A 24,590-nucleotide genomic window follows, 5' to 3' on the forward strand; every position below is an offset into this window, starting at 1 on the left:
ATGAAATGTGTTTTAGAAAACAAGACAATCCTACAACTTAAAGATTTGGGACCTAATTTACTGTTAAATGTGTGAAGGATTGTTGATTTTCCTGTCATTATATGGGACATATAACTTGGATAGGAACTAGTGCAACATGATGTCAGTGAATCCCAGTTCCCTTAATTTATCATTCCTCAATCCTCAGTCGACCCAGAAGTCACCCCAGTTAGCCATTATGAAGGTAGTCCAAAGCTCTTATTTCTGCTCTGAGGACAGAGGAGGCTGCCCAGAGGAGCCATAACCCAGGACACTCGATTAAACCTCTCGCCTTAATGTACCAATACTCCACCCCTATAGATGAGATGGCTGAGAAGCAGCTGAAGTTTAAATGCTCATTGTTACTTTGTTTTTGCAATAATTCAAATCAAAATGCTAGTGAGGGAAATGTGGATGCAATTAGTGGAACTGGGATTCACCCCATGTTTTTGAAAGCGTGTCTGTGGAATGATAGTGTGTAAATTTGCCTTTATTAAAGTAATATCACAAAGTGTCATCTGATGTATGTTTTACCGAAGCAGCTAATGTGTGCAGCTGAATGGCAGATCTTTGTTGGATCAGCACATAGTCACAGTTCAGTGAGTCAGAGAAATGAGGCCACAGCCGCTCAGAAACTGCTCCTGTCCTGTTTGCACTGATCAAAAACTGCAAACTGTCACCAACACAAAGACCCTTTAATCTACCAACTCAAGTTCCCGGAGGGGCTTGTGCAGAAGAATCCCAAGTCCTGTCTGATAACAGACCATAGTCTTTTTCATGGCGCTCTGAATTTTTATACTGCTTTGGATTTTAGTGACTGAGAAAGTGTAAACATTTATTTTACGCAGGGGCTTCTTGAGGGCTCAGAGGAGACTGTGGGTTTAGACATTCAGTCTCAGACTGATGAGACAAATGACAGTAATAATGAAGTTTAAATCTTAACTTTAGTGATCACCATAGATCAGCAGTTTCTGAAACAAGAGGGATCAGAGGATTGGTCAGATAAAGAAAAGTTTCCAGCATTTTTTTATTTTTGATGCTTTTTTTCCTTCACCTCTCCCGGCTCCTAAATCCTTCAAATAAGTAAAATAATCCCAGATTATTTATTTTTTAGCAGGAAAAACAGGGCAATCAAAAACTTTACCAGCTGACTCGGTTTAGAAACAGCTTTCATGTTGTCCCAACAACAAAGAAACATCTAAAACATTAGACAAAAACATCCTGACTTACTAGGAGCTAAGCAACAAGTCCATTTCAAAAATGGCAGCAGTCACAGGCTACACACAAATTTAAGGTCTAAGATCAGTCACATTATTCCTAAAGAAAAACTACTGACACCGTGATAAAAACAATCCATTGCAAGTATTTGAGTAACTGTATCCTGTTATTGCAGCTTTACATGCCTCTGCACAGCCAAAACACTATGTATACTCTATGTATGTTAATCTGGTCATACTCTGTATTCTATCATTATCTATGAACTGAACATATGTTCAGCATATTTAAAGTAACAGGTAACAGGCAAAGGTGCAATAACTGAGATGCGTGTTTAGTTTTCTTGCTGTGCACAGGTGAAACAATGGACCTGAGCGATCAGCAGGTTCGTCCCCGGCACGTCACTTCCCAAGGAAGTCCTCAAGTGTTCCTGGGCTGCAGGCAGCGGTGGGAGGGGGCAGTTTCAGGATAATCTGGGGTCTTTGCCAGCGCGGTTGAGCTGAGTTTGAACCGGTGTGGCGCACGGAGACAAAACGCTTCGGTGTTTTCACCGCCGTGGAAAAAAGAAGTTACCAGCCATTAAAGTCTGACACTGACAGGGAAGGAAACTCTTGGAGCCATGCGTAAAATCTGTTTCACCCTGTCCGTCTTTACGACGTGGGAAGATGTTTTGGAGATGGCCTGAACTTCTTTTAGGTCTGGAGATCGAGTGAAGTTTTGTGCTCAGTGAGCCTTCAGTAACTGGGGAGCTCGGAACATGCAGCTTGTAGAAACAAACTCGGGTTGATCCGAGTCTGGACTCCCTGCTCGTGGTTTCCTCGGAGAGGGGATGAGTGCTCGGGATGGGACTGTGCCTCGGTACCGAAGTCACAGAGGAGGAGAAGAAGGCGAGGACGCACAGCTCCAAGATAGACAGAGACCTGTACGAATACGCCAAACAGGAGTTGAACGTCTTTAAAATACTCCTGCTAGGTGAGACTGATGCCTGACCATCCTACACTGAACCTAAAGTCCCCTGAAAGTGTGTGCATGTGAACCCTGCGGGGCGCGAATATCTGCCTCTGATGGAATAAAATCATTTTACCTGATGACTCCTGGAAAGTCCCCAGGGCTGAAAACGTTACCACTGGTTTTTGGTGGAGACAGAACCACTGTTAGGCCTTAGCCGCTGTAAATTCAATGACTGTACCTGGAAGCAGATGAATGTGTGTGAGTTGATTATGTTTTATCTCTAATCATTTTTTAAAAACTGAACCATTATGCACAACCTCTTCCAGGTGCAGCAGAGAGCGGTAAAAGCACTTTGGTCAAACAGATGAAGATCATCCACAGTAATGGCTTCACCCTGCAAGAGCTGACCAGCTTTAAGGTTAGAAACACACACACACACACACACACACACACACACACACACTTGATCAGGGCTGTGTCTGCCAGTGTTTTATCACGTCACACTGTATAAGCATAGTGGTCCAACACTAATCAGTCCATTACATAGACCAATATGACATTTGACTTTGAGTTGTTATCATAGTTTAGAACCTGATTTTGATAGAGGAAGAGGTCGGTCTGCGCTGCAGGCGTGTGATGTATTATGGAATGAAAGTTAGATGAGATAAAAGATGGAGAGGCAGTGATGGAGATGAGCAGGAGAGATGGGAAATGAGCTGAGGCTTAGTTCCTGAGGGGGGCTGAGATTTCTTATGATACACAGGGTCAGGTCCAAGCTGGTATGCAGTGGTTTGGTCCGTGTCTGTTCTGCTCCTCCTTTTGTGTGTGTGGTGATCAGCCGAAGCCTAATTCCTTGGTTTGGGGATGGGGTCGAGACAGTGGGAACGGTTTAAAACACACACAAACATACACACACCATTTTGACATCACCTCCGCCTCATAGTTTTCACTTTCCTCCTTCCCCTTCACTGTTCTTCTTTTCCTCCTGCTGCCTCCTCCTTTCATTTGTGCATAGACAGATGAATATGTGGTGACAGAAAGCTCTTTCTCTGACTTCACTGGGCTTCAGATCCTTGCTCCGTCACCCTGAACAGCCAGAACAAGCTACACAGATACAGATGCTGGTGTTTGGACCCGTGTTAACATGATTCACATTTTGTTTAGGCTGTGGCAGACATTATAAAACTGAAAAACATGCTCCAGAGTGAAGCGTGTGGAGCATGTTCATACTGAACCAAAGTGACTTTAATGTTGCTATTATTTGCATTGAGGCTTCATGTTTGTGTGTGATGTTATCTTATGTGCACCAGATCATATCTGTCTTCTGGAAATATTCTGTCAAACTTTGTCCTTTGGCATTGGCTCACTGGTCAGGATTACACGCACGCACGCACACTATATGACATATGAAGGTCCCTGTTGTTTGTACAGGCAGCTGGGATGTTGAAGGCATTCCTAGATATTAAAGCCCTCATCTCTCCTCCTGCTGCCTCTCAAGTCTCATAACAGGCACCTTGTCTGCAGTTCACTCTTGCCAACACAAGCATCACATTTATTTATTGGACTGTGCAGGCCAAAGAAAGATAACCCCTCATCAGGTCGGTTTATTATCGCTTTGAGCAAGGCTGCAGATTGAACTCAATACTTTTTTGTATCCACTAAAATGTATCTGTAGCAGACATCACAATGTGGGATTAATAATTGTATTTACTTTCTTAATCACAGTTTGTATTTTATTGTATATTATTTTTATGCTGTGCTGTTGTACAGGTCTTGTGTTCTGTAGCTTTGGCATAATTAGTTCAGTTACAAAGGGGTGTTGTAGAATAACCTGCTCAAAGTAAAGTGTCAAAAACTACTGATTTGCTAATGAAGTCTGGTACTGCACTGCCACGCGGCTGAGCCCACAGCCATGCTGGTGTGAGACCATACTTACTGAGCTAAATGCAAACGTCAGCATGATCACATTTATAGCAACAATACTAACAGGCCAGTGTTTAGCAGATTTTATGTTCAGCATCTCATGCTTTCATCCAATGTCAGCTCAATGAGAAAAACCAAATGTTTTAAGGTGGTTAGGTCTAGAGCTAACTTTGCATTCATCAGATATAAAGCCTAAATTGTATTTACCAAGGGAAACCAGATCAGCTCCTTAGATTTAGCTGAATTTATGATATTTGTTCATATTGGATTTTATTTTGGTGTAGCTTGGGACCTTTTCAACAGTCTGACATGTCTGAATTTTTCACCAAATGGTAGTTATTATTTTTTCTGATATCTCTGATCAGAATTACAATTGGGAGGCTGAGATAAATGGTACCAGCTTTTCCTGCAACAATTTGATGTTACATTTACATACAAAAGAAAAACTTCATGAAGTAAAGAGAAGAATAAAAATGAACATTTTGTAACATGGTCTTTCCAGCTTTATCAATGCACAAGCTAGCTTTTATACAAAATTATTTACCAACTATATTTAGATATTTTACATGTGCCTGCATGCCAAATGGATCAAGCCATGTTTAATCGCAGCAGTCAGATCTCCTTTGTTGTCTCTGCTGTCGGTTGGCTTTGCCTTTGTTCTCAGGTGACACCCTTATTTTCAAGTGGAAAAATGACACTAACCCACAAACCCGCCCTTCCCTTCTCTGACCATCCTAACCTCCCACATCAAACACAGGCACACCTTCCCCTGCACACACAATCACACACACACTCATGAGATTGTCATTCTTTATCGGGCCTGTGTGTCTTTTGATATTGTAGTAAACAGTTCAGCCCTGCCTTGAACTGGACACATTATCTGTCTGCTCTATGCTTTTTCTCAGATTTCCCCTTAAGGCCCAATGAGAAAGCCCATCTTGTTATTTCTCTCTTTTTTTTTTTCTTTTTTTTTTGTGACCCTGCCAGCCAGGTTTGTGTTGCGTTAGGACCATGACAGGACAGCCTGCACGGGAGGAATAAGGGGGAGGAGAGGGAGGGAGGGGGCTCCTCTTTGTCTCATCCCTCCTTTATTTGGGGCCTGAGGCTGTAGTATTGTTTTTACTGTGTGGAAAGGCTGATGGACTGAGATTTTCCCCTGCATTCTCTTCCAATACACACAACTCTGTGTCAACAAAACTGATGCTTTGTGTGTTTGTGTTTTTGTGCACACGCTGGTGTGGTTAACACTTATGAACTTTTTAGCCTGGAATCTTTTTGTTGATACAGGTGTTTGTATGAGAAATTATCTAAAGGATCCGTTTCTTAAAAATGCACTAAATCTGGAGGGTTTCTTCACCTGGAATGACTGTGAGGTTTGGGTTTGTAAAATCAGCAGAGCTTGAAACCTACAACCTCACATGCATTCAGTTTGATATTGTTAGTAGAGCAGTCTGTAGTTAATGATTAAATATGGGGCTGCCACCAGCTCAGCTGCATTCTTTTATTTGTTATGTTTCTGTAGCAAACGCTCTGACACAAAACAACTGCAGACTGCTGTTAGTTTTCTGTGTTCAGGGAGCAGGTCCAGTCAGCAGGTTGGACAAGAACAGTGTGTCTGGATGGATTTACAGATCACACCGATATAATGATATAATGTTGTAATATTTCCACTGACGCTCGGTGTACCGCCAAGTTCCCACAGTACTTTAAACAGCAACGGCCTCAGTAGCAGGAAACAAAGATTAGAGAGGTGTGAGAAATTTCTGTCTGTTGGGCGTCCTTCTAAACCGATGGTCTAAACAATGTGTCTTTTTACTCCGTACTTATCTGCAGAGGTGATGTAGAGCTGTTAATGGATTCAAATGACCATATGACGACACACCTGTGGCCCCGGGGCTCTGTGTGTGCGTGTGTGCGTGTGTGCGTGTGTGTGTGTGTGTGTGTACCCACCTAGTATTAGTCACACTGTGGGGACCTGGCCTTCCCACCATGTAAGTCAGTGGATTTAAGGGTGGCAGCTTGGTTTAAGGCTAAAGCTCTGCGAACAAAAGAACTGTCTGTCAGTAAGCTTGTAGGAGCACAACCAAACCAGGCAAACTGTGACAAACTATAAAGAAAATGACTTCTGATTTCACTTCAAATGTGGTTGTTTGTGGTTTATATAAGACATCCTGTTGCAAAAAAAAAGTTATTTTTGTTGCAGCATCAAAGATTTCTCTCAAATATGTTTTATTTGACAGCAGAATAAAGACATGAAACAACTTCCATAAACATCTGCTACAAGCCCGTTGCTCTAATCTTATTTCCTTACATGCTGTTTGTAACTCATAGAAACAATGATTCGTTTGACACACACAGGTGTCTGATGTTCGGCCATGACCTCTAAACCTCCCATCCACCATGTCAACACCAAACTTAAAAAAGCCTTGAGTCAGACAGGGAGGAACTGGGAGACAATAAGATAAGATGACCAAAGGCAGAGGGAGGGAATGCAGCAGAACAGAGGTGTAGACACTAATACTGGATCAGTGCCATAGTCTGTGTCTTGTATGAAGCAGAAAAAGCAAGATGGAAATGAAGAGGCCAGTAATTGGTAGATTACATCTGTACAAAAGATTGCAAGGTAATAATAGGCCTGCAATCAATGCTGTCTGTGCGATGCTTATAAAGCAGTGACTTAGCTGAGATTGCCAAAATTTGATAATTTTTCTCCAGGGTGATTTTTGGGATCATGATTTGTATAGTTGTGTAGTTGTATCTCATTATGTTGACACTTACATAAGTCTTTCTAAAGTAGGCCTAAGGGTCAGCCAATACAGATACCATCCTTCACCGCAAACAGCCTCAGATGCATGCTCTAAAAGATCTGGGCCCAGCAGACCTGCAGCTGGGAGTTGCCCTTGACATTTAGCAGAGGTCTTGATTGTGTTTCCTTCCTCATAGAACATTTTAAAACCAACTGCAGGGTTTAAAAAAAACTCTACATTTGCATCAGCTAGCAGTCTCTGTTTGCATCGGTAACAGTAGGAAGATATTGCTGTAAATGTGTTTCCTCATTCAACCCACTCACCACAGCAACTGAGGTGCTGAGTCCTGACCCCTAGTGGTCAAAAATCACTTATAGCCATTAACAAAAAGTATCCAGTTAGAGGTTACACAGTATTACTTAAACAGGTTAAGTTACTTCAACATGTTTCAGACCAGTGAAGTTTTCAGCAGAAGAAACTAAGGTATAAAAGAGTAAATGCTGCTTTTCACCAGTGTCTCCTATACTTTTCATACTTTTTAGCAGTCTTGAGACTATCTGAATGTGTTATTGTGTGACAAATCTGATGATGACAGTGATGGTGTAGAAGAGGGAGACAAACACACAAAGCATTTATTTCTGACACAAATAAACGCAGCGGCACCATTAGGGAAGGTTCCCCTGCAACAGACTAATTTGTCCCTAATGCTGAGGTGTCGGCTGCTCTCAGCTCTGCTCAGAAGATGTCAAGTCACGTCACACACTTATCTCACAGCAGACATTTCACTGGGAGTACAACAGATCTCACTTTGGGCCCAAACACACAGAAGCAGAAGTGCGACCAGACTGTGATAGAATCGTGATGAAATATGAAGCTGATCTCTTGCTGGCAGGGTAGTGACAGACTTTATCATACATACACGTGCTCACTTCCCAACTAGTCACTTAAGTCTCCAGGCTTCAGGTACTTAAACAGAGTTATGAGTTTCATTTATGTGAGACTCCTTACTTTCACTCAGCTGGCATGATGGCTGATCCATGGAGTGTGAGAAAAGCAGGTGCACCAACAATTTGCCCAATAAATATGAATATAAATATACATAATGTAAGACACATTATTAGCATTTAAATAATTTATGTTAATGGTCATATTAGAACAATTTGGTCCAGTTTTGAAACAGTGGATCTTATGACTGTAAGTAATGTGAAAGCTGTTGCTTCTAGTAATAAACCCACTGAGAATTATCATAAAACTCTGTGATTCCCTTCACCTTAATGGAGCTTTGAAGTGTTTTTATGCCTACACCACAGGAACAGTCGTGGCCAGAATTGGTGACTGGTTTTGCTTTAAGTGTTGATTGTCTGAAGCATCTACATTTTACAATTTGTAGCTTCTTTGCAGCAATACAAATATCTGAAGCTTTGTGTATTGTCATGGCTATAACTTATGAAGTCTGTCCAATTTAATAGTCATAACTTCTTAATAGTTGTTGCATGTTTATTTATTACAAACAAGAAAAAATGTAACTTAACTGGTTGGCAAAGGCATGCAACCACAATGCAGTAATTCTAGTCAAGCTTGTTTTGGTTTTATTCCTACTAGTCTCCAAACACCATTTTTGGTCATCTGTTTCAACAAACAGACAAAGCACAATGCGTGGAAACAGCAGAGAATTTAATAGCTAAAAAAAATCTTAGAAGTGACTGAATATCAGATTGAAATTGGTCAGGTGATCAGAAATATAACTCCAAATAAGAGCTTCATGTTGTCAGGATGTGTATATAATAAACATGTATGTTTATGAGCTTGTTCTGCTGCCCCCAAGTGGCCAAAACATCAAATAATGCAGCTTTAAAGTCAACAAGTTCAGACTGTATCCAAATTATCCATAAAGGGACCTGCATATCAGCCTTCCAGGCATCTCAGTTCAGTTCTAAAATCACCATTGACTCACTGGAGGATTTGGTTACTGCACCAAGTTAAAAGCAAGTCCGGTACATAGTCCTCTGTAAAGCGTGTAAAGAGTTTTTACCTTACTCAGTTTTTGTGAAGATCAAACAAAATAGATGTGATGTGTGTCAAAGAATGAGCTTCAGAACTGCTGATTGGGACGTTTTGTTATCTTTGGGCGGAGCCTGTTTCTAGTCTTTGTGTTAACTGAACTTATAGCAAGTACAATATGGAGCGTTATTAGAAAGTCTAAGACAGTGTATGTGTTTTGGGACAGTATGTCTAATCAGTCTTTTATCTGCATTTTTGTTTTGTCCTTTTACCACGGCTGTTCATGAACGTGACCTCTGACCTATGTTCTTTGGCAGCCTGCAGTGCTGGACAACCTCCTGACCTCTATGAAGTTTGTCCTCCACGGCATGGGTGTGCTCCGGATCAACCTGGCTAACAGCAGGAACAAGGTAGTCTGTCTTATGTCTCTTTGTATTCCTTCTCCTTTTAGCGTTTTATGTAGCTGGTTTCCCTGCACTACATCCATGTCTCCTCTAGAGAGCAGCATCTCAGCACAACAGCTACAGCTGCTGCATCTGGCACCACACACACCCTGAGCGAGAGCAGTTAGACAATTGGTGGGTGGTTTGATTTGAACTTTTATTGTCAAAGTTATCAGAGCTCATATACTGTCCACCCACTCAGCACATCCTGTTGGGACATGATGACCAAAGTATTTCCTCTATTAAGTGACACCAGGGCGTGTATGTGTATGTGTATATGTGTGCATATCCATTCATTTGTACATCTATTCTGATTAACATGTCTAGAGAGCAGAGACAGACTCATAAACTTTGCCGTTTAGACTCACATCCTTTCATTCCATCTGGCCTCCGCTCCTCCCTGATCATCTATCCACATTGCTGTCTCCGGCACTTGCAGGTCCATGCCCATTCTGTCCTGTCGTGTGGGCGGTGTTTTGACGAGGAACAGGTGCTGTTTCCTTTCCTGAGCCATGCCCTGTCCTGTCTGTGGACTGACCAGGGGGTGAGGGTTGCAGTGGCCCGGGGATACGAGTATGAGCTCAATGACTCTGCGCTGTAGTGAGTACTCTTTCAGCACGCACACACGCTGGGCTGAGAAGATGCAGGGGTCTAATTAGCTGGACTGAGCAGCTGATGCTCGGCCGTGTGCTCGCTGTCACTGGGAGTCAGGGTCTCAGGAGTGGAAAGGGAAGAGGGAGGGAGACAGACCACAGTTAAATGTAATTACATCTCCATCAGCTAATATATACATCCATGTGCCATACTTAAAATACATATATTTGTTTTGTATTGGTGTCAGCAGTGTGAATGTAAGAGCAATGCAAAGTGATGCAAAAAATCTCTCAAATTCAGGTGCAGGTAAATAAATGCGTTAGCAGAAAATATTTAAAGATGTGCTTATGTTAGGAGTAGTCAAATGTGTGCGGCCAAAATAAGAAGTCAGGGTGAAGACTGGAAAGGGGATCGAGTGTGTGCTGCAGAAGCACAACAGAGCTGGGCCCCAACAGGAGGCTGTCTAGTCACATTCACTACCCCAGCGAGAGGGTTCGACTATGGGGTTATTTACACCGACAATCACCCTGGCACCCACTGAGAACCAGTGTACATCACCATCACCCTGCTTGCTCCACAGGCATGCACACACACACACACACACACACACACACTTCTATTTTTGTGAGGATCGTTATTGACATAAAGAGTTAATGTTAAAGAAAATTCCAGTAAGTACAATTTGGGAACATGGCAGATTCTTGGTCGTACAAGGCAAGAAACACAAGTGGTCAGATGATCCCACAGGTTTGAAATAAATCTCTGTTAGTCAAACTTATATCTAAATATGTGTATGATATTGTACCTGCCTTATTTGATGCAGTCATTGATTTAACTCATACTAATAATACACAAACTAAAACTAGAGTTGAAACTAAGCAGAAATAAAAAGTACATTTTTTTTTTTTCAAACCTAATTCTAAAATTAAACCACACAAAGACAGCTCCAGATGAATGAACATACTGTATGTCAGTGTTTACTAGTTGCTCTGCCCCCACTTTCCTAGAAATTAGTTAACACACCCGTTTGAAGAAAGAGAACTGGTCAAAATGGCCACTCTCTCTAAAATTCAGAGTGGTCCTCTCAAAAACAGAAGTGCAAGGACACACACACATATACTGTATGTTGTTTGCACTGTGCAGTCTCCAGCCTGCAGTGGCTTTAAAGCAGCAGGATTTGTATCTCTATCCAGGAAACTGATTCAGGTCGACTGGTTGAGAATGTCACAGGTCGTTGGTGGGTGGAGACGTGTGTGTGTGTGTGTGTGTGTGTGTGTGTGTGTGTGTGTGTGTGTGTGTGTGTGTGTGTGTGTGTGTGTGTGTGTGTGTGTGTGTGTGCGTGTGTGTGTGTGTGTGTGTGTGCGCGCGCGTGTGCACGCACACAGGATACAGTTCATTACACCCGCTGTATTAATACCTAATTTGTGTTTGAAAGCTTAGCCTCAGTGTGTTATTATGGTAAACCACAGTCTGAATATTCATTGCGACGAGCTGCTGCTCCCTCTGGGGCTCCAGCCTTATCACTGCACACCTTTACCCGCCGCCTGGCAGCTGACATGACCATGACACACAAACACAACCTTACACACCTGTAGCTGATACCCAACTTTGTTCTTTTGATCTCATGTTGTCTGCAGGTCATCACATTTTCCTGCCTCTCAGTTTCTCCCCTTTCTATAACCTTTTTCACCCTTTTCTCTCTCTCTCTCTCTCTCTCTCTCTCTCTCTGCATCTTTCTCCTCATTTTCTAGTTTCTTTGAGAACATGACCCGCATCACATCTCCAGACTACGTGCCCACAGAGACAGATGTTCTGCGAGTACGACTGAGGACCACAGGTGTGATAGAGACCCAATTCAAAGTCAACCGCCTCATTTTCAGGTAGACACCATTGACTTGCCTTTTTTAACAAAATGAAATGCTGCAGCATACGGCGACTTAATAACCACTGACTCACTTTTAGATGCTGCCAGTCAGGGCTGTACCCAACTTCAGCAGCACCTGTCAGACCAGCTTACTTCACTTACTCAGCTGTCGCACTCTTATCTCTGTCTACAGCAGATGTGAGGTGGAGATGAGCGGCTTCATTCAATATGTCAATATGGCGCCTTACACTCATCAACTGACTGCACACACACTTTCAAAAGCATCGATGGCTCGGTCTTATCAGTGGAGAAGCAGAGGACAGGTATCTGAGCAAAGGACTCGTGGCTGTCAGATGACCATATTCATCTCTGATCAGTGAGCCCATGTCACATAAAACCACCCAGTTTATCATTCTCCACTGGCTGAACTCATTTCCTGCAGCCGCTGATGGCCATGACAGGTCGATAGATATTAATGAACTTGTTTCTCCACAGTCTTAGTGATGCAGAACAAACACTAATAACGTTATTAAAAACAGCCATTACTTCTGTTACTGATGTTGTACCAGGGTCTTTTTGAGGTTTAGATGTTAGTAATGTAACAGCTTGTATCAGTTCTAATATGTTTCATTGCTACAAACAGAATTTTGAGTTTTAATAACAAAATTTACATTAAAAATGCTTTATTTTCGTAAGTAAAAACAAAATAACCCAGATATTCCAAATCCACCAGTGTTTGTTGCTTCATCACACATTACACGAACTTTAGTAAAAACACATAAAACTAGAAACACTGAAGTAAAAAACAACAACAGCTCACTGATTGACTAACTATTGTAATGGAAACACTGTCTACATTTTTTTATTGCTATCACTTGATACTGCAGCCTGCCAGTATATCAGCCAGTGCTGACATATCTGTGATCAGCTAACATTGTCTGATATATTGACTCCTCTGGAGGTCTAAATGTGTAATAATACATAATAATAATATTTACAGTATTCTGAAATGGCACTGGACCTTGTCATGGGCAATCTATTTAATTACAGCAATGTGTTCACAAGTTGCCATAAATTGCACTCATTGTTTTAGGCATCTTGTACCTATATGAATAAAAACTGAACAGAGGCCTTATACAGTATTAGATGATGCTGTTGGAATTTTAAGGTCAAAAAAGAGACAAAAGTCTTGACCCCCTCATTCACGTGCAAGTGGATAGAATTCATATTCCCCCTTCAATTTCTTAGTATTGATACTGAGGGGGGCGTGTTTGTGCCAGACTTTATAGCAATGAATCAAATAGTTGTTGATAGTTTATGCAAAGCCACAAATGTCAACCTGATAATGGCACTGCAGAAAATGAAGGGGAACCAATCTGTTCAGGAGACATCACACTGGATTTGTGAAAATGTTTTTTCTTATATAAATGGATAAAAATAGTGTGAAGACAAAAGTTAGATTCATGTGCTTTAACACAAATTACCACAGACCAGTGATTTCTTATTAAACTGTGAAAATCTGTGGTCTGTAGAAGTAGAAATCAATAAGTCAGTTTTTAGAGTGTTGGCTCGTAACAGCAGCGTGAAGGATTGTGGCTGATTCTTCCACAGTTTGGATTTAATGGAAGGATAATGGGCCATGGGTTAGAGTTAAGAGAGATACAGTACATTCAACATGCTTTTTCTCTCTTTCTGTGTGTGTGTGTGTGTGTGTGTGTGTGTGTGTGTGTGTGTGTGTGTGCGCGCGTTGTTGACACTGTATCTGTCATCATATGCAGGAAAATCTTATTACTTTGACTGTCTCTTGGTAATATCATCCTCCTCCCTCATCCTACCACAATATTAACCTGTCCTTCATCCAAGCTTGACATTACAGTGCATCTCATATGGAATTATAGTAATAAAACACATTACCTCAGCTTTTCATAAAATCTGTTTAATATATATATAACTCTGTTGAGGGAGTCAGTTTGTCAAGCCAGTGATTTTAGTCTGGGGCATTTGTGTCACAACTAAGCGCTCCTTGTATGTCTCTGGGTGCCGCTGACTTGTGTGTTTTTTTTTTTTTTACTCTAAACGTCTCGCACACATTTAACACAGTTTACACTGTTTAAACAGGAAAAGTTTCCCCAGCAAAACACTTTGATCGCAACAGTATTTGTTGTCGTGTGTAGATAAATGCTGCTTTTTCCTCGCAGTCTTGCTGTTTGCGTCACTGTTGAGTCACTCAGAAGCCAATTCTTTTTGTCTTTTTAATATTTGTTTGTGTGTTGTTTTTTTTTTTTTTTCTCCTTGTGGTGACATCACCACCAGACACCAGTGTCAGATCTGAGCGAGGGGAGCAGAGTCTCAGGTGGAGCTGCAGGCTGGAGGCCAGCCCTCCTGCTCTCACACATCCCCTCTCTTATCTGCCTGAATTCTTAAGGAGATAAATAATCGGGTTTAGTTAATTGACACTCGGTACCCTGAGTGTGACGCTCGCCTTCATGTGTGTTTTTGAGTTGATGTCTGTGACTTGGAAAGTTCAAGCCCTTGGGGTTGATGAAGAGCTTAGCATATGTTGATGTAATTATTTCAGACTTAGAAACAAAAGGATATTAAACAGAGTTGCAGAACTAAGTGGTTTATGTTGTTGTGCACTCTCTGTCAGAAAGAGAAAAAAGACAACAGGTATATGGCGCATGATTCTTTATCCAGACACAAATATATAGTTTCACTGAACAAATATTTGTCCTTAATCATATCATGTCTTGGTTTCAGTTTTAATCCAGCTGAAATCTTAGAAAGCGACAGAGACTCCTGGGTTAATGTCGAAACACAGATGTCTGCTGTGGCTTGGTCTCATCGTGTAAATACTGAGGCTGCACTCGTAGCTGACACAATGTGAAACTCCCTCAGTTTCTTCTCTTGTTGGTTAATGCTCAAGGTTTCTCATCTGAGCCAGCACCTGCGCCCTGTGCTCCTGTTTCTGTTATTGGACAATTGTTTTATGTGTCTCTGTGAGTTCTGCTGGCACTGCGACTGTGTTGCTGCAGGATGTATTTGCTCTGCTAAATCTATAACTTTCAAGTCACAAATGAAAATGTTATAAACATGCATATCTTTGGTTTTCATTCATATATAATGGTTGTCATGTAGCAACAATATTCCCTGTTTGGTTCTGGCTGAGGAACATGTCATCATACCCCAGGCCAAGCACTCCTCTTATTGTCTGTCTCATTACACATCAAAGCAGAAATGCACTAAATATAATGTTGAAAAAGAATCTGGGTTCATATTTCCAACATACTATGTCTAATTAAACCATGCAGCAAATTAATCCTAAAGTTATAGCAGAATTTTTACTGCAAATTTTCAAAAATTAAAAAAAAATAGCCTTAAATTAACAACTAAATATATAGTTGATCTAGACCAATAAATCGACTAATAATGTCTTATGTGAGGTATATTACCACAGAATTGCAGCTGAGAAATTTCATTTAGAAACTGTGTTGTTGTTACATAGTTTGTCCACCAGAGAGCACTGACATGTATTTTTCAACTGTAACATATCTTGCCTATGTTTTGGTTGCAATTCTTTAATGTCAGACTTTAATGGATCCCTTCCAACAGTATCTCTGAGATAATACACAATTATCCACTTTTTACATTTTCAGCCATTTATATTTCATCTGCTTCAAAAGGCCACTAAGCTATAGTAACTTTAACTTTCAAACTTTAAAAGGAAAAAAATGAATGCAAAGTATTGTCGAAAATAATGATCAGTTGTGTCTTTGTCTTCGATACTTGTCTCATGTTACAAGACAAACAATAGGTACTGTGTCTGTCATTTAGAAGTAAACAGTACAATATTAAAATATTAACACCGTACAAGACTTTCACAGTGTTTAACACCAAACTTTAGAGGATCCTCTCTGAATAATAAATGTGACCAAATGTTCAGATTTGAATAATTCACATTAAATCCGCTCTACAGATGCAAATATAATGATCCTGTGCAGTTAAGTTATCCTACATGTCTCTAAACAGCAAATTATCATATTGACGTTTCTGCTTGTGTTAAATGAGATACAGCTTTAGAGGTTCCTTGACTTTATATTCAGTGGAATCAACTTCTTGTTTGTGTATGTATTTCTCAAAATGTCCAACATTTCTCATCGGCTTGCTCAGGTATATTAAGGACAATTGTGTGTTAAGTGTTTTTTTATTAGTAATCACAGCATTAAAGTGACTCCATCTCTAGCCATCTGTTTTTCTTTTCCTCTGTATCTAGTCCCCTTTTCATTTTCCATTCAACTTTCCTGTCAGAGATCATGTGTTTTGTGCCCAACCCACTGACTGATCACCACTTGTCATTGTCTAATCCAAAGACGCTCAGCTTTTATAATTATGAGGAGACAAAATCCTTTTGCTTGTCTCTTCTAATCCTCGAGATGCATCCAAGCGAAAACTGCTCTTTAGATCAGATGTTGGTGCATTTTTAGGCTCCCGTTATGTTATGAAAAAAATATCATTTTATTTTTCTTTTTTTTAAGGAACAAGTTGTAGTTCCTGTTCACACACATTCACACCCTGAACGATCAAAAACACTTCGTCATTATTTTGAAAAGCTTATTTGACAGTCCATCACCAAGCAGCCAGCTTTGCAGTGTGCATGGGTTTGTGTGTGTAAGTGTGTTTGCATGGAAATGAGCGTGCATACAGTCTCACAACTTTAGACCCAGATCCAGCCTATTTAGCATACAGATGTCCTGTTTGCCCTTTGACCTCTCAGTGTAATAAGCACCATGGTTTTTCCTGCATCATTAACATCAGCTGGTCTGATAATTATTATTACACTGCTGCATATAAGAGCGAAGATTTATGGAGCAGGAAACTGTGGATGGAGGAGGAAGGGATGTAAAGTCAGCTGTGACATATAAACTAAGGGGTCAAGGTCGATGTTTGGGACACGGTGGGCAGGCTGTTCAATCAGTTTTGCTTCAGAGCATATTAACATTAACATAAATTTATCTACAACGTAAAGGACAGACTCTAGGTCAGTGCTTTTTTTCAGTCAATTTAATATTTACAAATTTTCTAAACAAATCAAAACAAGTGCCACTGAACATGAGTTTAAAAAATCCACTTGTGCAAACTGGATGTGTAGTCGACCAATTAATGGATGTGCTGTATATTGCAAAGAAGAGCCACTTGTTTTATAATCAAAGTCATTTTTAGGCACATTAGCGTTGGCTCCACTTCTTGATCAGAAATAACAGTTATTTGATGCTTGCTGTGAAATTTTGCACAGGCGTTCTTGTTTTCCTCATGATTAATGTAATTATTATTGAGGTGCCATGTGTTTGTGTGATACATGTGCAAAGTCAAGTACAAGCCATGTGACTTGAGTACACATGTCTATCTGATGTTATTTGTGTGGTTCACTCACTGTCTTCAGTCACTTCTTTATGGCTGAAAAGCAGGTAGCTGGAGCCAGGACTTGACTGATAATATGCTGAAAGTTGACACAGGAGCAGAATGTGGTTTCTGAGTATCTGTGTGTGCACCTGCAGAGCAGCCAGGAGCCCCATTACTAGTCAGAATGTGCATTATTAGGGTGACAGTGTGTGCATGTGCTTGTGAGTACGTTAGTGTAATGAAGCAACACCTTCACTGACACGTCCTGTGCAAGGCTGAAAATTTCCATCAGATATCTTATCTCATCTTTACGTTATACCGCCTTCACTGTTTGTTCCCCTCCTCCGCTCCCTTGTTTCTGTGTGTTCATTTCCCCTCTCAATAAAGAGCAGCGTTAACTCAAATGGAAGGTGGGAGATGGCACATCTGGTTTTGAAAATGGGTGAAACAGGATGAACTGATCTGTGTCTTACTATCTGTGTCTCTGCTCTTATTCCTGTTGTGTTTTTCTAATCTTTTTGGAGAACACTGACCTTTACGCTCCTTGAGCTGCCATGTTGGGATTGTCTCGGCGGAAAAATGTGATTGGTTTGAATTGAAAAGGGGGACTTGATCAGCAGGGACGTGTGTGTGTATGTGTGTGTGTCTGTGTGTGTCTGTGTGTAAAATCACATATGTGAGAAATATCTGACCTCATCCAAACCCAGTACAACCTCTCACTGGTTAGCAATTCCCCGAGTACTACATAGTAACACTTATACCACCAGTATGGAAGGTCTGGAACATGCAGAAAGCAAAGCCTAACACTTTTCTACTGGAAAGTGAATCTTGATAAAGGATGTTAGTCACAGGTAGAAGTCATTTCACATACAGTGCATTCAGAAAGTATTCAGACTCCCTTCACTTTTTTCAGTTTTGTTATGTTGTAGCCTGATACTGAAATTGTTTTCTTCATTTTGTTTCCTTATTATTTCCTACACTCAGTGCCACATACTGACAAAGTGAAAAGAGAATTTTAGGAATATTTGTTAATTTATTAACTTACATAACTGAAGTACAGTTCAGCCTTCACTGTCTGATGAATGAAAGTAAACAGACTTTCTAACCCTCAACAGTATAAGGCTGCACCAAGGACGATTTTATGTCAGACAACGGAGTTCTGGATTATAAATAGTGTTATGTATAACAAGAAGAAGAAGAGTAGTAATAATAATAAAAATAATCAAATGTTAAGGTTTTTGCCTCGAAATCAATAAGTAGAAAATCTGTCAGTTTGTTAGTTCAGTAGTAAAAGAAGGTCGGCTTAGAGTAATAGTTTAAAAAAACGTGGACAAAATAATAGGTACAAGTAATGACTTCTGTTTAATACTGTGTGTGTGTGCGCGCAATGTTTACTCTTCTGACCATCTTCGATTGAAGTGACCAGCTAAATCAGCAGCACCTGGGGGCCTGTATCAGTGTGGATTGTTCCTATTCCTCTACACGTGACTCTTTTCTTACCAGTTGGTTTTAGATTAAAAATGCACATGTTGAAACACATTTTCTACACATACTCTGATTGTTTTGTTCCTGCAGTTATTTATCCTCTAATAATATTTCATATTTCGTCAGTCTGCATGGCCCTATCTGCAGATATGTAGAGTGATCACAGCAGAAAAAGCTCAATTGTTCAAATCACCCATGACAAGGAAGCATCATGCAAAATTTTAGGACCATGGGTCTGGCACGCCTTCATTGTTATTGTTCATAATTATATTTTCCTGCTGTGACATGTCAGAATGTTAGTCCCCATGTATTGTTCTAATGAAAAAAATAAAAGTGGACACTTTTTACAGAAATAAATACAATCCCAGTAACGATGTCAATCACAATCTGTGCTTGCACACATAGTCCAGAGAAGAGGTGAAGTCAGTGTGGAACAGAAATACAGCTATTTACGAGGTCAGGTGTGAATGAGATCAGGCAGATAAAGTGTAAGATCAACACAGATTGGATTTATTATACAGGTATGACTCTAACAATGCATGCATCTCTCAGCAGCACAGCCATGATCACTAACATCACAGCTGGGGTCCGTTGTACACACAGAGTCTTCTTTCATGGTCCAAACCTGTAGCTTCTCTGCCTTTCATAATGTGCTACTTACCCAGCACCAAACAGCAGAAAGACAGCAGCTTGGTGCTTCACTCGTGTACTGTATGTTTCTTCCCTCTGTGGGCACCTGTCAAATCTTCTTGTGATCTCCATCTGTCTGTCTGTGTAGGATGTATGACGTTGGGGGCCAAAGAACTGAGCGCAGAAAGTGGATTGGTTGTTTCGAGGATGTCAGGGCGGTGCTGTTCGTGGTGTCGCTGAGCGGTTACGACATGACCTTGGTGGAAGACCCCTCCGTGGTACAAGCTGCACTCAGACATTCCCTCACAAATGTTCATGCCCTGCAGTCAAAGCCGCCAGAGACCACTTTTTAAGTCTCACCCAATTAGATTCTGTTTTGTCCTCAAAGACCAGTAACGAAGTGTCTGCTCTCGGGGCTCCTCTGCAGCTGTCTGATGGTGTTATTGTCTTCCCTCTGTAGAATCGTCTGCATGAGAGCATGAAGCTCTTCTCTTCCATCTGCAACAACGTCTTCTTCCGCACCACGTCCATGGTGAGACATTCATCAAACAGTTCCTCAGTCTCAGGAGGAAGATGCAAGTAATAAAACAAAGAGGATTTTAAATTATCTTTAAGACTGAGAAAATTGCCTATTAGTGAAATATGTTGTGAATGTGCAACAGTGTTAGTAGCAGTGATCAAGTAGCCTGTATCGCCTTGAGCCTTGGGTAGCAAGAAGGATTTGGTTCCAGATGCCTGGTAATATCATTTCTAACTACACATCTACCTATTTTTTTCACTTTCAAAATTGTATTTTTAACCACAGACACAGATTTCATGCAACTTCTGGAACCGCAAAGAGTTCATACAACTTTCTTTGTCAGATCTGTGAAGGGAAAACTGTCTAACTAAATGAACTTTAACCAGATCTCACAAACAAGAATTGATACTACTACTACTTTAATAACACATTAACAGTAAGTCCTGCAGCTATACCAGTTACTGCTGGACATGGCAGATACTGAGTTTGCTGATGCCTTAGAAAGGATGCAGGCCTTAACCAAAGCCTAGTGAGTTTGACTCCACTCATACAGTAGATAGATTTCTACAGGACGCCAACTTCAAGTTTCCCCCTGTCATTTCCTGTTACAGTAGTAATAGTAGTATGTGGTAGTTAGTTGAGTTAGGTTTGCAGGGTTTGCCTAATGTTTGACCTTGACATTAGACAGTTGTTCTTTCTCAGGGGAAAATTCTTCTTTGGTTGAGTTGTTCACTACTAACCCTAATCCTGACAGTGAACTGACAAATAGTTGTAGCTTTATTTTAAAAGTCACAAGATAAAAAACTTGAGACAATGGAAATCAGCAAAAAAAAAGTATGGGAAGTACAGTTAAGGCTGGCAGGATGGAGCTAATGGCAGAGACACAAGCACAGTTTCTTTGTAGTTCTCAATGACAGTATGAGACAAGAGTAACACTGATGCTGCTTCCACGCACACACATTTAGAAACCCCAGCTTCAGCCCTTTGTCTCCGTGTCCTCTGTCACTCGTAATTAAACAGCAAGTTAGATTTAGGGTGAACTGGTGAGGTGACTTTTTCCCCTCCGTGTGTTTTCCATTCCCACTTCTGATGATCACATGAAAACAACCATGTTATGAGATAGTTTCATTCATTCAACTTCACTTGTGTTTAAAGCTCACTTAAAATACAGATATAGCCCATATAGAAATAAAACTTAAATCTAAAACCAAACGAGCCATTTGCAATGATTTATCAATCAAACTCATAATTTCTGGTTTGATATATTGAACACAGCATCTCTACTAGTGAATTATTCTTTTTTTTAACCATGAAGAAATGTTATTTAAGGCTTCATTGGAGCCAAATGGGCAATTAAATGTCTGTGTGACGTGTTTATGTGCAGGGTTGTGTGTGGGCCTGCACGGTAACGTGGCCAGCAGGCTCATTAAACAAAAGTGTTTAATGATACGTTTTTTTGGGGGTTTTTTTCAACGTGGGAGGAAATTTGTCACCTCCACCTCAATTAAGTGTTTACTGTGGCCGGTCGCTGATAATTACACACCTATGTGTTGCTTTGTATCCTGTTCATTGAAAATCAGCTCTACTTCATCCCTGTCTCGTTATTATCGAGGACTTTTATTTTTGTGTGTTTAATTTTGTGCTCAAACAGGCCGGAAAAGACTGAAGTTAGTTTTAGTTTTAATTGGTCGACTACAAAGCCAAAAGTACATGTGAAATGTGGTGGTAGCCAAGCAGAAGTTGAGTTCAGAGGCAGTAAAGCAGAGCATCAAATAGACAGATTTATTAAAGTGATGGCTGAGCTTGTTGAGCACTTTTACTGGAGACCACGTGAGGGATTGATTGCACAGTGATGCATAGAGTAAAGTCATTGATCGGCCATCATCGTACCCAATGCTCGTATCAACACTGCCACTGGTTTTTACATCTTATGTAAATATCTGTAAAGTGCTTAAAAGAAAAAGAGAGACTTTCATGTTTGAATTTGATTTATTGGTTTTACTGTTCAGTATGTTATTGCAGCGATATAGATAGCTGAAGAACATCCATATGAAGCCTTTAATTTGTGATTTGCTTGTCGTGCTCTCAGCTAATTGTTTCACATCTGTGTGTGTTTTTATTGCAGATTTTATTCATGAACAAAATAGACCTTTTTCAAGACAAAATCCTGCACTCTGGACGACATCTGCGGTTTTACCTGCCACAGTTTAAAGGTAGGACTGATGTTGGTTACATTTCTTACTGTGCCATGCACATACAGATGTGCAGAACACACGACTGCATATAAAAGTGGCCACACAGAGAGATGTTACTTTAGCTATTGGTTATTGCAGAGGCCCCTTTGCATGAGAAGTAAACTACAATATATTATAAGCAGATTTCTATGTCATACACAGTATTGGATTCACGCGTCTCTGACAGCATCGAGAAAAACATTAAAATCTTCCTAAATGTAGAATTTGTGGCAGATGTGTTGTGCTGGGTTGTGTTAAATCATATCGGTGTACATAATAAAGGTCTGTTGCAAACAATGAACATTGTCTTCTGCCAAACAAATAAAGTAACTCATCCAGCCATCCATTATGGATTATTCCTTAGAGTAACTAACCGTCTTACTAAAAGGTGTTTTCCTTAAATCATCAGAATTATCAATAAAACAGACTTTATCTTCAGTCTCACATTTCCACTTAGGCAAAACCATAAACCTGTTTATACAGTTTGACTGGTGTACTGGATGTTACTGGATGTTACTTGTGCGCAAGAAGATCTTTGATTTTTAGTTAAATTCTGCTTCACATAAGGCTCAGCACTGAAGTAGTTCTGCACAGACAATGTAATCATAATCATTAACAGACCATCTTTCCTTATAAATAAAGAACAATTTGACCTGAGCATCATGAATATTGTACTAAAAAATGATAACAATAAACAACAAATAAATCATATACCAGATATTTTCCCTCGCTAATCCAGAGTGTCCTGTTAAATATATAGGAATGCTGTAAAGCTAAACGATCTTAAATATCTAAGGTTAAAATATCTTTGTTGTCCACACTGCCTCTGTTTCCACTCTCCACATGTCAGTGGACTCAGCAGGGCCTGTGTCATCCCCGCTCTCATGCAAATGTCAATATAAATGCTAAAACTCTTGGAATTGGGGTCAACCAGCAGAGCACGCGTCCATTTCACTCTGACCTCAGATATGATGAGCAGTTTAATACTGTGGCTCCACAGCCCATCAGAGGAGCTCGTGTAGGCTTCCCTTTGAGCAGCACCAACACCAAATGACCACAGGAGTGTGTTTATTTGAATTCATGTCAAACTGGATGTTATATGACACTGCTAATAACATAAACGTTAATACTGTTACTCAGAGACTTGATGTCCTGTTGATGTATTGATGCGGTTTTACAGGCACTAGATTGCAAATAATTTTACCTTCACTACACTTATCTGAAAGCTATAGTTACTTATGTTAAGATTTGATATAAAAATAACAATAATGAGCTCTTACTTTGGTCAAGGTGGAGCCAGTGGTTGCCAGTATTTAATAATAATACATGTATTTGAGACACTTTTTCAGTTTTCTATGTAAAGGAGACAGATGTTTCACTGTAAAGTCTGATTCCTTGTGTTCTCTTCCAGGTGCAGACTGTGATGTGGATTCAGCCGCCCGCTTCATTGCCGCCACCTTCATCTCACTCAACGCCACACCCAGCAGACTCATATACCATCACTTTACCACTGCGACAGACACCTCCAACATCCAGGTTGTCTTTCAGGTGGTAATGGAAACAATCATCAAAGAGAACCTGGAGACAGTGTCGCTCCTGTAACTGCCAGTGGAGGCCCGACCAACCAGAAACTGAGGCCTCATTGGGTGGTCAGTGCTGTCAACCTTTGGATGTCTCATTTTAAAATAAAACTTACGCAAAAAAGGCATTGAACAGAGCACGATGATCATCTCACTCGTTTTCACACGTTTTCTGGTTTTTCACATATGAGCTGCAGCGTGGGAGCTCTGGTGCTCTTTGCCGCTGTCGCATTTTATCTTCTCTGACGCTGCTCATCTTTAAACACTGCACCACATGATTTGATGTCCCTTAGATCAAATCACATTGAAGGAGAAGGACAATCCTCTGTGTTGGGGTTCAGCCCTAAAATGTTGATTTTTGAAAATGTTTATTAGGAGTAATGGGCATTTTTATATTTGTACTGTAGTATAAACTCCAACCATAAACAGTGACATTACTTTTGTTTGACTTGATCTGTGTGTGCCGTTTATTTCCCTGCCTTTTCCTGTGCGTATGTGGGCAGAGCACAGAGGTGATGATTTACTGTTTGTCTGTTGAATCCTTTGGAAAAGATGTTCACTCATGCATACCCCTGTGTGTTTTCCACTCATTAATCACTGTGTCTCTGCTGTGCACGTCCTGTGCGTCACACACTCCTAATGAGGCGGTGATCGCTGTAAATACACCCCAGTTTGTTTTTACCTGTCCAGAGCTGGAATCGTCGTCACTGTGTTCATTTTCATCTCTTCCTTCGCTCCTTCCCCCGACTCCTACCAGCTAGCGATGCTGCTGGGAAACTTTAATGTTACAAATGGGAAAAGTGAAGCCTCTCGCTTGTGTTTAATTTTGTTTGTTTCACTGCTAATTATCATTTCAATATGGGACACACACACACACACACACATGCATATCTCAGTTTGTTAAGCAGGATGATGTCTCCTATGTGTCATTTGTGTTACAGTTAATCTGACTGTTTTGAAGGTCCCACGAGTGACTGACTGTGCT

At 40.6% G+C, this 24,590-nt stretch overlaps 1 protein-coding gene across 1 annotated transcript; it reads left to right on the top strand.

Annotated features, from left to right (window-relative positions):
- The first annotated feature begins 1,713 nt into the window (after positions 1-1,713).
- Positions 1,714-24,053, top strand: gnav1 (guanine nucleotide binding protein (G protein) alpha v1). The gene is made up of 9 exons (XM_026304301.1): positions 1,714-2,205; positions 2,511-2,602; positions 9,173-9,265; positions 9,738-9,898; positions 11,644-11,772; positions 19,420-19,549; positions 19,732-19,803; positions 21,917-22,004; positions 23,437-24,053. The coding sequence occupies exons 1-9, from the start codon at positions 2,076-2,078 to the stop codon at positions 23,625-23,627; spliced, it is 1,086 nt and encodes a 361-aa protein (XP_026160086.1). The 5' UTR covers positions 1,714-2,075; the 3' UTR covers positions 23,628-24,053.
- The last annotated feature ends 537 nt before the right edge of the window (positions 24,054-24,590 follow it).

The sequence above is a fragment of the Mastacembelus armatus genome, chromosome 1 (genome assembly GCF_900324485.2).
Source record: "Mastacembelus armatus chromosome 1, fMasArm1.2, whole genome shotgun sequence".
Lineage (NCBI taxonomy): Eukaryota > Metazoa > Chordata > Actinopteri > Synbranchiformes > Mastacembelidae > Mastacembelus > Mastacembelus armatus.

Excerpts from the sequence above, each read along its gene's own strand:
- gnav1 (XM_026304301.1), top strand. The coding sequence starts at position 2,076 with ATGGGACTGTGCCTCGGTACCGAAGTCACAGAGGAGGAGAAGAAGGCG. Across the intron at positions 9,266-9,737 it reads TGGCTAACAGCAGGAACAAG|GTCCATGCCCATTCTGTCCT; the intron begins GTAGTCTGTCTT and ends CGGCACTTGCAG. Across the intron at positions 11,773-19,419 it reads GTCAACCGCCTCATTTTCAG|GATGTATGACGTTGGGGGCC; the intron begins GTAGACACCATT and ends CTGTCTGTGTAG.